The 14,797-nt window shown below is 41.3% G+C and overlaps 1 protein-coding gene across 1 annotated transcript in view; it reads right to left on the reverse strand.

Annotated features, from left to right (window-relative positions):
• GABBR2 (gamma-aminobutyric acid type B receptor subunit 2) overlaps positions 1-14,797 on the reverse strand; it is a 792,922-nt gene that overhangs the window by 585,791 nt on the left and 192,334 nt on the right. The window contains exon 2 of the mRNA XM_040353518.1: positions 14,503-14,640. Within this exon, the coding sequence (XP_040209452.1) occupies positions 14,503-14,640 (138 nt within the window). The remainder of the gene's footprint in view (positions 1-14,502; positions 14,641-14,797) is intronic.

Below are 14,797 nucleotides of genomic sequence, written 5' to 3' on the forward strand. Positions count from 1 at the left end.
ACCTCCTGCTCTGGGATGACAGGTTGGCAAACCACAATCTGGGCTTTCAGACCCACTATCCCAGAGCATCAGATTGGATGGAGCCGACACTGATGGAAGCAAGCAACTGAGGAGGGAGCAGAAGCTGCACAAGCCAATGCTTCCTCTATAGTGCCAGCTCCTGTCCCAGGCAAAGTGCATTTGGTATCACTTCACCTGGAACAAGAACCTTTCTAACAGCCAGCGATGCCAGCAGAAACTGAAAGATAACCTGAAAGTCCACCTGAGGCTTTTCTGCGTGTTAGCTGCACTGAGCCACAGACTAATATATTCTGTGGGCTTGGTGCGCTTTCAGAAAGAGTCTGCAAGATATACCGTATTTATCGGCGTATACGCGCACTTTTTTGCCCTGAAAATCAGGGCAAAATCGTGGGTGCGCGGTATACGCCGATACCCGCTTTCCCGCGCCGAGTTCTGAATACTGCGCCGACATATACCGAGCGCAGTACACTCGGGTATAGTCGGGCAGTCTCGGCTCCTTCCGCGCTCACGTCCTGGACGTACAGGACATCAGCGCGAGAGTTGCCGAGCATTGCCGACAATACACGAGTGTACTGCGTTCTGTATATGTCGGCGCAGTATTCAAACTCGGCGCGGGAAACGAGCGGGGAGGACGCGAGGACGCCGCAGAAGGACGCCGGTCCCGACGAAGAGGACACCCGAAGCCGTAGAAGGACGCCGGACCCGACGAAGAGGACACCCGAAGCCGCAGAAGGACGCCGGACCCGACGAAGAGGACACCCGAAGCCACAGACGAACGCCGGACCCGACGAGGCCGCCGATGGACGCCGTGCAAGACACCAAAACTGTAAGTACAAAAAAAACTTTTTTTCCACAGGATTCGGGGCAACTTTAGGGGTGCACGGTATACGCGGGAGAGCGTTATACCGCGATAAATTCGGTAATAGAAGTCTATGGAAAAGCACAGCTAACTTGCTGGAAAGCCACAGGTGCGCTACGCTGCACCCACAGTGATGGTAAACTGCAGCTTATCGGTGTGAAAGCAACTTTAGGACCCTTTTACACGATCGGTCCGATCAGGTCTGACTATCCATTTTCTTTCTTTGTGTGATTGTGATTAAACAGTGGGTAAACATCCAAAGGGGACTGATCCCATGGAAAATGACAATCATGATTGTTGTTTAAAGTCTTCATTATGCTATTCAAAATAAAAAATAAAAATGTATTCTAAACAATTTCATTTAATTGTAGCCTGTGACCAAATCACCAAATCACTTAAAGCGGGGGTTCACCCAAAACATTTTTTTTTTTAATTGCATCTAGCAGAGCCAGCATACTAAGGACATTACATTTCGGCAGGTTTTTTTTTTTCTCGGTACATACCTTTATATCCTGATGTTGTCCAGGGATCCGGGTTCCGATGACTGCGTGACTGGGCGTTCCTATCCTTCCGTTCGATGATTGACGTCTTGTGAAACAGGTGACCTGTCGCACAACGCGCGTCACCAGAAGTCGGAAAAGAGCCGAGCTTTGAGTCGGCACTATACGGCGCCTGCGCAGTCAGCTCTACACGGCGGGCGCAGGCGCCGTATAGTGCTGACTCTTAGCTCGGGTATTTCCGGAAATCTGGTGACGCGCGTTGTGCGACAGGTCACCTGTTTCACAAGACGTCAATCATCGAACGGAAGGCTAGGAACGCCAAGTCCCGCAGTCATCGGAACCCTGAGGCTGGGATAGGAACGCCCAGTCCCGGAGTCATCAGAACGCGGAAGCCCTGGACAAAATCCGGATATAAAAGTAAGTACAGAGCAAAAAAAAATGCCAAAATTAAATGTCCTTACTATTGTACTTTTAATGTAAAAAAATCGTTTTTTGGGTGAACCTCCACTTTAAGTGGCCAGTGACCCTCGCTCTTCAAAACATTGAGCACCCCTGCCACATTGCAATTCATTTTTCAAAATATTACAGCGCTGCAAATTAAAAACAAAAGGTCATTTTTAATAACACTCAATTACAATATGACTTGTGTAGCAACTGTATATGCTATATTATTTATTTATTTATTTTATTTGTTATTTTTTTTCCCCCTGAAAGTGGATTTGCCCTTTAACTAAACAAATGTCTCTGTGTTGACTTATTTCTGCTACAGATACCTTAACATAAATGATTTTGGAATTATGGTGCTTTCCAGAACTTCAAACCCCAGAGGGTATGGAACAGTAATGCAAATTCATACAGAAATGTACAACTCTGGACTGTAACCTAAACACAATTCATGATGGCAGCATTTTAACTTTAGGAATGGCTACCTCTGCCCAGCATGTATTTTTCCTTTCAAGCTCATATCAAAGTTGTGTTAATTTTTTTAAAGCTTTTTGCAACATATGGTTTATTATGAACTTAGGCAATTGAATGCGTTTTGAAAAAGAGCCTTCATGTTGCATTTCTGGTATGCTAATTTCCATATTTACAATAATGTTAATTGGTGCCAGTGTATAACAATGGGTATTAAAGCATTGCACCTAAATGAACCAAGACTATTTGGTAGGAATGGACTGATTGGTGTGAAATGTGCCATGAATCCTTATCCCCAATGCTGTCATTCTCCTAATTTTTTGTACATCCTAACCTTTATAAAACAAAGTGTATTGGAAATAGATATGAGCTTCGGGGTCAGGTAGACCATACATTTTTACCCACACCAAGCCTGTTTACAGTTTGACAAATGAGAAAAAAAAACTTTCAGAATTGGCCAGCTTTCTTAGCCACCCAAACTTCTGGCTGATGCATCCAAAACAAATGAATTTAGTGGTGGTATTTTCTGCTGCCTCTAAATCACTGCTTCCCACTGTTTTGTTTCAAAGTGTAAATAAGCCGGTGGGGAACCTTGAATGGTGTCATTGACCAAACATGGTAAATGATCATAATCCAGCATCCCCAGACAGTTTGTTGACATTAAGCAGCTGGCGGTGGGTCATCATGGCTTCAGTCGCCCCCCAACCCCCGCCCCCCAACAGACTCCCACATCCACTGGGCCAAGGATGAGGGGATGAGGCCCTTGTCTGTATCAACTTTCAGAAAAGGTGCCATGCCTGGAAAGTGAGGCTTTGCCCTACCTCGAGCAAGGTATCCTCACAAAGTGGAGGACATGTCACCTGGGATTTCTGGTTGTTTTTTTTACAGATGTCTGTGGCGATATCATTTTTTTTTCTATGGTGTAAATCTTTTTTGGTGAATGAGTTACAAGGAGTACTATAAGCCCCTCACTCATTCATATGGAGGAGGGGTGAATGTCTGGAGCCCCCCTTTTTCCAAAGGGGGCTTCCAGATTACGATCAGTCCCCCTAAAGATCCCCATGGCACAGCACAACTAACCACCCATGTAATTTTTAATAAAACCTTGAAAAGGGGAAGAAAAAAATTACAAGATTTGGATGCAGGCTATACGGGGTTCAGGCACTGTGTTCGGAGTTTAGATTATTTCCCGCTGGGTTCAGCAAATGTCCTTCCAAATGAACTTTGCTTGGTTCACTTATCACTAATTAAAAAGATAACAATTGTATTCCTGTTTTTTTGGATAACAATGTGTAGATTTCATATTCTGTATCAGAAATCTGAAAAGGGAGCCTATTGTATATTTAAAGCTATCTTTTCAGTCAGCTGAGATAGCTAGCAAACTAGCATTTTAACTTCAGAATATCTGTTATGTGTACTTCACTAGATATTCACTAGATATTCAACAATTCTTGTGTCTCCGTCCAAGCCAGTGAATCTATGAAATATTTCTAAGCAACAAATAAAATATGGTATGAAACAATTAGACATATTTACACTATATATCAAGATACAGTGGAAGGTTCCTAAGTCTCCTATTCTGCTGGAAGCTCCTAAACAGATATAAGCAAAATAATTACATAGGTTAGAATCGGATCTGAACTTCTGAGTAATCCCATTTTACATGAGAGGTTTGTAATGTAATTAGCTACATACCAGATGTTTTAAAAAATCACACTACCATGCGGCACCACTGTACACTGGCAGACTTAAAGGCTTAAACGTTGCAAGCCTCTCCTATTAAACAAATAATAATAATTTTCTCCCTTTCTTTTAGCAATTATTTAATAGTATAAACGTACTGCAGTGCATACAAAGTTCAGTCTACAACATGGTTTTATTCCCAGCATTTGAATGTGGGGCGGAATGGACAATCAATGCCAGAGGAGCAAAGAAGAGGCAGAGAAGATGCCGGCATGGACCGAGCAAGGACATCAGTCCATGCAGATTGAACTGAATGGACTGGTGTCTTTATTCAATGTTACCAACAAGGCAAATATCTAGGAATGGTTCGTATCTGTAATCAAGGAGGAGAGCAAACAGGCTGCTCACCCTTGTGTATTTTGAAAACAACGGTGTCACTAATGTTCCTTTTTAACATCATGTTGTTATGTGGGTGCATGCTTAACAGTTTATGAAGCAACCTTACTGCTGTTAATATGTTCCCACATTTTTATCAAACCCTTTTCTTTTTTTCTGCTATCAGTATAGTGCTAGAGGCTTCCTGATCCCAACAATTGCAGTTGTCTCCACCCCCAGCCCTGATATCGCCAACTGTCAGGATCTTGCAGAATAAGAAAAGTCAGTGGGGGAATTACCAAAACTCCCTCCACCATTATAATGGTATAATAAAGTGGCATTAATAATGTATGCCCCAATAACAAAGCAGATCTATCAGGTCTATCTGCATCATCCATGCCATTTTCTACTTCAGAATCAAATAGAAACCAGTGCAGGTTTTGTGCCTAATTGACAAAGGGATTGCAGCAGTTTTCAATATAAAAAACTACCACAGTCCCTCTTCAGTTTGGACCCAGCATATGGAATGTGAAGTACCTGCTGGTAAACTCTCTGGCATGGGCACAGCCTACATATAGGCAGGTACTAATGAGCCTAATACTATATGAATCCTAATCAAACAGTTCAACTAAATGTGCACTGATTTGTGAGATGTGTTGAACTGCATATTATACAGTAGTTTGCATAATTTTTTTAGACGCAATCTTACCACATTTCCACATACCATATCTGCTTTAGGAATACCCAAACTTTATAAAGTAAACGCATTAATACAATTTCCATTCTGCCTGAATGCAAGTACCTGTTCTCACTTTATGTCAAAAGGCATTTATATGTTTAGAAGTTAAGCCTGGAAGGCTGAAAGCCTGTTGGCATAGCTAAAGGCAAACTTCTAACTTGCAGAGTAAAATGTAATGTAATGTTTGAGTATACATTACGAAAGGCTTTTAAGTAGTGCATACATTATACATTAGATGCCACCATTCACTATGTTGCAGAATAGCATTTCATTAAAGAGGACAATTCTGTCCATTACATGAAAACAAACAGGAGTAGACTAGGGGCCGGATTCAGAAAGAGATACGACGGTGTATCTCCTGATACACCGTCGTATCTCTGAGTTCCGATGGTCGTATCTATGCGCCTGATTCATAGAATCAGGTTACGCATAGATATCCCTAATATCCGACAGGTGTAAGTGACTTATACCGTCGGATCTTAGGCTGCAATCTCACGCTGGCCGCTAGGTGGCGCTTCCGTTTGTTTACGCGATGAATATGCAAATGAGGAGTTACGGCGATTCAGAAACAAACGACCGCACGGCGTTTTTTTTTTTACGTCATTTGCGTTCGGCTTTTTCTGGCATATAGTTACCCCTGCTATATGAGGGGTAGCTTATGTTAAGTATGGCTGTCGTTCCCGTGCCGAGTTTTGAAATTTTTCGTCGTTTGCGTAAGTCGTTCGCGAATACGGCTGGACGTAATTTACGTTCATGTCGAAAGCAATGACGTCCTTGCGACGTTATTTAGAGCAATGCAAACTGGGAGATTTTACGGACGTCGAATGCGCCGTTCAAGTAAAACGTAAAAAAACTCGGGGTCAAGGGAAATTTAAATAAAACACACCCCCTACATCCCCATTTGAATTACGCGGCCTTACGCCGCAACACATACGCTAGGCCGCTCTAACTAAGGGCGCAAGTTCTTTGTGAATAAAGAACTCGCGCCCAAAGTTAAAGCGACGTAACGTATCAGAGATACGTTACGCGGGCCGGACAGATACGCCAATGTATCTGAATCCGGCCCTAGGAGTGTATAAGAAGAAGTCTCCACTAGTATTAAAAAAGATGGTTAGCTATTACTTAAATCTAAAAGCATCGTTTAATCCAATTTTGTTTTTCGGCGTAAGAAAAGTCGCTTGTACAGAGAGCAACAACAAACACTGTCCGATGTGTACCTGTCTCCTAAAAAAAGTAGAAGTTTTTTTGTCTATGTCATCATACCCTCTTCTGACTGACCTAACAGAGGAGGCCATAATCCTTTCCCAGCTTGTCCAAAATAAAATAAAAATGTTGGTGCTGTTCAGCTTTTGAATGGAATGGCACCAGTTGCTTTAGCTTCAAACCAGTAAACCAAAACAAAACAGAAAACATAAGTTGGCTTATGTAAAAAGGGCTAGAGTATTTTACATTTATTTATTTTTTTCTGCATCAAAAACGCATGGACAATGTTTATCAAGGATTCAAATGGCTCTAGTTCACACCAGTGCAGTCAACAAATGTAGAACATGCAAAAAAAATCCTGAAGGGAACGCATCTGTAATGCAGAAAAATGAATTAAAAAATGCACGGGAATGCATCAAAAACACATGGAACACAGGTGTTCTTAATTGAGATGACGAAAAAAGGGTAAAAACGCACTGGAACGCATTAAAAACCGTACATGCAGAAACACATCTGGAACACAAATGTGTAGTTCAGACACACATCCATTTAGTTCAGTAATAGTAGTTTGAACTGACCCTTATGCCGCGTACACACGATCATTTTTCTGCATGAAAAAAACGACGTTTTTAAAAAATGTCATTTAAAATGATCGTGTGTGGGCTTCACATCATTTTTCGGGTTCTAAAAAACGAAAAAAAATTTTTTCGAACATGCTGCATTTTTTAATGAGGTTTTAAACTATGTAGTTTTTCGGGTTGTAAAAAATTATCGTGTGTGGGCTAAAACGACGTTAAAAACACGCGCATGCTCAGAAGCAAGTTATGAGACGGGAGTGCTCGTTCTTGTAAAACTACTGTTCATAATGGAGTAAGCACGTTCATCACGCTGTAACAGACAGAAAAGCGCAAATCGTTTTTTACTAACAGAAAATCAGCTAAAGCAGCCCCAAGGGTGGCGTCCTCCGCATGGAACTTCCCCTTTATAGCGCTGTTGTACGTGTTGTACGTCACCGCGCTTTGCTAGAGCATTTTTTTTAAACGATCGTGTGTGGGCAACGTCGTTTTAATAATGAAGTTGGAAAAAAAAAAGTTTTTTCTACATGCCAAAAAACGTCATTTTTTTAATGCCGAAAAATGATCGTGTGTACGCGGCATTAGAATGTGGAATAATTATTTTCTGTCTTCCTGTTGGGTAACTCCCTCTGAAGAACACGACATGCAAACTCCTTGCAGTTCCAGGTAGCCTGAAACGTCTCATTTACACAAGTCTTCTGTATCTGTTTTATTTGAACACAGGAGAATTTGAACTGGAAAGTGTGAACAAAGGTTTTACTTCCAAAATCAATTTCTCATGTGTTTAAATGTACATACTCAGAAACATTTATAGTATCTAATCTGCCACTAAATCAACAGATTTCGATTTGTTCTATACTGAGTTAAATTGGATTCACCTAAATGCAAGTAAATGCACAGGGCCAGATTCAGAAACAAGATACGATGGCGTATATCCTGATACGCCGTCGTATCTCTGAATGCGGGAGGTCGTATCTATGCGCCTGATTCAGAGACTCAGTTACGCATAAATATCCCTAAGATCCGACAGGTTCTTGCATCTTAGGCTGCATTTTCAGGCTGGCCGCTAGGTGGCGCTTCCGCATGTTTACGCAAGGAATATGCTAATTAGGTAGATACGGCGATTCAGAAACTACGTTCGGCCGGCGCAATTTTTTACGTTGTTTACGTTAGGCTTTTTTCGGGGTATAGTTACCCCTGCTAATGCGTAGCTAATGTTAAGTATGGCCGTCGTTCCTGCGTCGAGTTTTGAAATTTTACGTTGTTTGCGTAAGTCGTTCGATAATAGGGCTGTACGTCATTTACGTACACGTCGAATCCAATACGTCCTTGAAGCGTACTTTAGAGCAATGCGTTACGCCAGCAGAAAGATCCGCTGATCTTTCTGAATCTGGCCCACAGTGTCCATCATGCCATTTAAAATCATTGCATGCATTTATAAATGTTTTGAAATATCCTATATATGCACAAAAATGCACATAATTGCATGCCCTTGTGAATGAGGCTTAATAAAGTGAAATAATAGATGGAGATAACGCTTACCATAGAAACTAAAGGGCATCTGTGGCTGCATTACAAAGAAGAGTGCGTTAGCTGGGTTTCACTGATGGAGCACAGGTCTGGGAGACATGCTGGAGGCACCTCTGGTGTCAGCATATAAGGCCCCATTGTCACTTACGAATGGGTCATTTAAAGCAAGATACCCAGTGAGGGGATCACCTGTGATTAGCTTTAAGAATAAGACATGTTGATAACAGGAGACTAGCAGCTCCTGAAGCTATTCCTGACATGTATTTGTTTATGGAGGTGAAATAAATAGTGATCAAACTGAAAGCTATTGGATTTGATACCGTCAAGTAATGTCTAAGGGGACCCTTACTTACAATTCACAATACAATACAATTTTAAAAGTTTTATATAGTTTTATCGGGTGGTTGCTACGAGTTACTACATCGACACATTTCATTCTGCTGCCAGACATCCATTAGACACACTCCTTTATACCCCTTTTACACTGAAGCGTTTTTACAGCGTTTTAGAGTTAAAAATAGCGCTATTAAACGCTCATAAAAGCTCTCCTTGCATCTCAATGGACCCTTTCACACTGAGTCCTGCAAGCAGCATCTTTGGAGCAGCTTTTGGGCGTTAAAAGAAACGCTCCAAAAATGCCCCTCTCCATTGAAATGAATTGAAAAGCGCTGTAAAAATGCCTTACCCTTTCACACTGAGGCACTGCAAAAATGCCCTAAAACGTTATGGTCTTAGCGGTGCTTTACCAGCACATTGGGATTGCAGATGAGGCTTCGCTCGAATAACGCTTGAATAATGCTTGAAAAATGCTCGAATAACGCTCGAATAACGCTTGAAAAACGCCCCAGTGTGAAAGGGACCTTAGTCAATGAACAGTATTTTGCTTGTTTTTGTTGTTTTATTAGGGGATTGAACTTGGATGAGGAAGGGACATGGTATGCCCAGAGAAACAATGACTAGTTGAAATGTTATAGTAATAGATGCGTTACACACTCTTGAGACAGGACAAGATAGCTGACACTAAACTTGACAGACTTTTACCTCAGAACTTCTCTTCCTCCAGCACACAGCTTAACAGACTTTTACCTCAGAACATCTGCTCCTGTCACAGTCTTAGTATTCCTGTTACGCCATCAGATATCCCTAGGCCTCACTCTGAATAAGTCCCAGTTTAAGCAGAAGATGAAAGCCTGGGGCCTGCAGTACCCCTCATGGCAACAACCGGTCATTTTAGTAGATTAAACGGTAATGGACAACTGATCCCAGTGGTCCGACTTGCAAATTTTGCAAAGGCTGCATTGATTTGGCACAAACCCCACAGTCTCTCCCTTTGGCTCTGCACCCAGTTCCCCCGGCATGCCTCTTCCAGATCTCTCACTGTGCTTCCTGTCACAGACACCTGCCCTGTATCCTTCCTGAATGGACTTACTCCAGACGTGCGGACAAACTGTCTCTCCTAGCCACTATTACAGGATACCTCTCCATGACCATGTAAGGAGAGGCTCCCTCCCAGCTCCCGAGCTCCTCTGCCAAAGTTACACCCCCCTCCCAGATGGGGGTGTTCCTCATGCATGACAGTCTAGCACTCTATCCTTCAGTTCACCCAGCCGACAACTCCTCCATCAGCAGGCTGAGCATGGGTATATGTAGGAGGTCTGCCCCTTGCCAACCAATCCTAGATGGGGATTGGTCAGAGCTTTTACATGTACCCCATGTCACTCCAGCACTCAGCCCTGCCCCTTTTCCAGAACATTCTCCACTGGAAACAGGGGAGGCGCCCAAGAGCTGAAGTACATGTCAGTCACCTACTGCTACACTAAACCACTCCCCTGCCACAGATCAAAAACAAACAGGCCTAGCTTGCAGCATAGGCTTGATTAAATTTACCAGCACTGGCAACTAACACAAAACCCTGCACTTAGCACCTACCTAAAGGTAGAGGGTGCTACACTGTATATAAATATAATTTAAATACATTTCAAAGTGAAATGTAATAACTTATTTCTGATAGATACATTTGAGAATATTACACTTTTTAAAACATGTTAAAAAAAATATAATGAGCAAAATAAACCCAAACATTTGTCAAAACCGTAACCTTTCTGGTCTTCTAATACTAGTTTCCTCATCTTCCTAGGCTTCAATACTATATCAGTCACTAATCAGTATCAAGCACATAGATTAGGAAGTTCAGAATTCCTGATCTTGGTATTTATTCCAGATTAGTGATCCAGATAGTGATAAAGATTGAAGCTATTGAATTAGAAAGACAGCCGTACAACAAGCATTTTCAGAAGCAGAGTTCAGCAATTTGGCAAAGGTATGCCATTTCATCTACATATGACACCAGTTAAAGAATCCTTACATTTTTTTAAATAATAATATTGTTATTTATTTTTTTCATTTTGTCATTCACTTTGTTATTTTACTTCTGTCTCATAAAAAAGGTGCACAATAATAATAAAAAAACTCTTACGTTTTTGTTTTTTGTTTTTTGCAAATAAGTTTGCCATGCATTACAGCACAAACCACCAACATCATTTTAGTGTTAGTTTTTCAAATAGGGCAAATTGTAGAAAACATGTATACTTTTTATTTATGATATTTTTATAAAAAAAATATGGCAATCAAGATAGAAAATATATATATATTTCTTGAATGGTTTTAATGTATTTTTGACCTTTAATGGTTACTTTATACAATACAATTTATATAGTTTGTCCCCGCAAAAAATAATGTATGTACAGTATTACTTTTTTATTTTAACCACTTGCCGACCGCGCACCGCCGTTCTACGTCGGCAAGTTGACTCGGCTGGGCGAGAGCACGTAGAATAACGTCCTCTCTCCCAGCTGCCACTAGGGGCGCGCGCGCACCGCCGGAGGCGCGTGTGCGCCCCCCCCGCTCGCCCCCGACTCCCGTGCGTGTGCCCGGCGGGCGCGATCGCCGCCGGGCACACGCGATCGCTCAGTACAGAGCAGGGTACGGGAGCTGTGTATGTAAACACACAGCTCCCGGTCCTGTCAGCAGGGGAAATGCTGATCTTCTGTTCATACAATGTATGAAAAGAGGATCAGTGTTTCCCCATGTGAGGCCACCCCCCCCACAGTAAGAACACACCCAGGCATACTTAACCCCTTCCCCGCCCCCTAGTGTTAACCCCTTCAGTCAGTGGCATTTTTATAGTAATCCAATGCATTTTTATAGCACTGATCGCTATAAAAATGCCAATGGTCCCAAAAATGTGTCAAAAGTGTCCGAAGTGTCGGCCATAATGTCGCAATACCGAAAAAAAATCGCTGATCGCCGCCATTACTAGTAAAAAAAATATATTAATAAAAATGACATAAAAATACCCCCTATTTTGTAAACGCTTTAACTTTTGCGCAAACCAATCAATAAACGCTTATTGCGATTTTTTTTACGAAAAATAGGTAGAAGAATACGTATCGGCCTAAACTGAGGAAAAAAAATGTTTTTTTATATATTTTTGGGGGATATTTATCATAGCAAAAAGTAAAAAATATTAATTTTTTTCAAAATTGTCTCTCTATTTTTGTTTATAGCGCAAAAAATAAAAAACGCAGAGGTGATCAAATACCACCAAAAGAAAGCTCTATTTGTGGGAAAAAAAGGACGCCAATTTTGTTTGGGAGCCAAGTCGCACGACCGCGCAATTGTCTGTTCTGGTCTTTGGGCAGCAATATTGTCCGGGGGTTAAGTGGTTAAGTAACAATGTTATCTTAAAAAAGAGCTCCCCCCGCCCCCCCCAAAAAAATGTAAAGTCAACAGCCACAAATACTGTAGATGCTGAATTTTAATTTAATAACACTTATGCCTAGTACACACGGTCTGAATTTCGGAAAACATCGGCTGGTTCAGGCTTTACCTGCCTGAGGATCCAGTAATGTCCGCACCCAAGCTGATTCTTCAATTGGCTTTGAGTCCAGGCAATAGCATATTAACTAACAGAAACTGTCAGTGAAACCTCAAGACTTCACAGTCAGTTTCCTACTGCGCATGCGCATTGCTATTTGTGAATGGTCCCGCAGTCTTCTAGGGCCTGTGATGTGTCCCAGAAGGCTGCAAGGGAAGGAGGGGGCTAAACGTTCACTTGGATGTCAAAACCAGGCCCCCCCCCCCAAAAAAAAAGAGGCAAATGTGAAGAAAGAGGAGAAGAAAAGGAGGAAGACCCTTTTTGGGGTAAGTTTTTCTTTACGTTAACAAAGTTATCATCAAATAGGTGGAAATTAAAAAATTGGTTCAGAGGGGTATAAAGGTACAAAAGCTGCAGTGGTTAACAAAATTCCTGAAATAAGTACTGTATATGATGTCACAAAAAAATCAATCAATAAACCATTTTTTTGTAAAATATGCTGTATTATGTCTACTATTCTCTCTCTTGTCAACCTATCCACCTTTAAGCTGCATTACAATATATTGTGGAACATAGATAAAAACAGAGGACGCACTGCCCTAGTGCATTATCCAACAACAAATGTATTGAAGATAACATATAACTACTCACAAGTGTAGGTAGTAAAATCGCTCATCAAGCCACTACAAGTGGCTGCAATCTCCCAGCTTTGCCAAAGCCTCTAGCTCCAGGAGGCCCTCACCAGGGTCCCTGCTGGCTGACACATTTCCATGGATGTCCTTCTTCGTCAGAGCAGAACAAAATTCTCCTGCACTCTGGTGTTTCGCTAAACACGGGTAGTGTAGTCCAGTCTTTAGTTTAAGGCAAGGTCTATAGTCTTGCAGCCCTCCTCAAAACAATGGGTGTTCATATGGCTAAAAAGAAAGGAGGGTGCACCGACCTAGTGCATTACCACATATAAAAGTTTTATTAAAAATAGAATAAAAGCAATGTTCCTACTAACAAAACAAGGTTAGGTAAATGCTTTTCTGACAATCAAGCTGGATCTCTTGGCACCTGCAAGCAGGACTTGATGACAAGAGAATCGGACGGTACCTCAAATTGCTGACGCGTTTCTGGAGCGCAACCCTTTCTTCAGAGCCTAGGTGGTCCACCTAGGCCAAGAGATTCAGCTTGATTGTCAGAAAAACGTTTACCTAAGCTCGTTTTGTGAGTAGGACCATTGCTTTTATTCTATTTTTAATAAAACTTTTATATGTGGTAATGCACTAGGTTGGTGCGCCCTCCTTTCTTTCTCTTTCTTGTTCATCAGAGCCCACAATATATAGCTAAATACTGACTGAATGAATTGTTTGGGTATTTGTATAGGCTTTTCTTTTATTTAAATCAAACCTGTCATAATTTCTAAATGTTTAAAACAGTTCAAATTCCACCATGATTAGCAGAAAAGTTATCTTCTGCACCATCAGATAATGGCCTCATCTTCTCAAACTTTAGAGATAAGCCCACCTGCTTTCTTGAAAAAAGATTGGTCTTATTGGACAGTGGAACAGCAAGTGCATTGCGTAGGACAAAATAAACCACAACATTTGGGTAAAAGAGCCTGTTAAAATCTTAACAACTTTTTAAAATGACTCCAATTAGAATTGTATTAAATATAGCTGTTAGGCCTTGTACACACGGCCGAGTTTCTCGGCAAAAAACAGCAAGAAACTTGCTGGGAGATATTTTTTTGCCGAGGAAACCAGTCGTGTGTACATTTTCGTCGAGGAAACTGTTGAGAAACTCGACGAGCCAAAAAGAGAGCATGTTCTCTATTTCCTTGACGAGAATGGAGAAAATTGGCTTGTCGAGTTTCTCGACAGCCTAACAAGGAACTCGACGAGGAAAACGATATGTTTCGCCCGTCGAGTTTCTCGGTCGTGTGTATGAGGCTTAAGAGTTCTTCAGCAGTAAACACACTCTAGCAAAATCAGGGTAACAAAAAAAAAGGTAGCCCACAACAACCAACCATATTTCAACAATGAAGTTGTTTGAATTCGGTCAACTAAAGCTTGTAGGTCACTGAACATCATATTTGGTATTTATTACATAAGCCGAATATCTTCTCATTTAAAGCTTACTTTTTTTTAGAAAAGTTTCTCATTTAACATAACCATCATGGTAAAATATTTAATATATGACATCCTTGTAACTTTTCAAGAAGTAAATGACCTGGATCTTACCTGAACCAAGTTCCATCCTTTTAGAGATTCAGCAATTATAGAAGTTACTGAGGGGCAAACTCCACCAAAAACCATCAAATGATTAGGTCCATACTTGATAGCATCATAAAATGATTTTAGTCCCCTTGCGTTGTCACACTAAGGAAAAAAACATAAGAAACAAATAAAAAAATCTGATAATGCAAGCCTTTGATAGCACAGTTTAAGAATGTTAGCCGTAAAACATGCAATGTACTGCAGACATAGACCTTTTTGATTTCGTGTTTGCTTCTGCATAGATATCCTATATTGCAAC

Source organism: Rana temporaria, chromosome 5, assembly GCF_905171775.1.
Source record: "Rana temporaria chromosome 5, aRanTem1.1, whole genome shotgun sequence".
Taxonomy (NCBI): domain Eukaryota; kingdom Metazoa; phylum Chordata; class Amphibia; order Anura; family Ranidae; genus Rana; species Rana temporaria.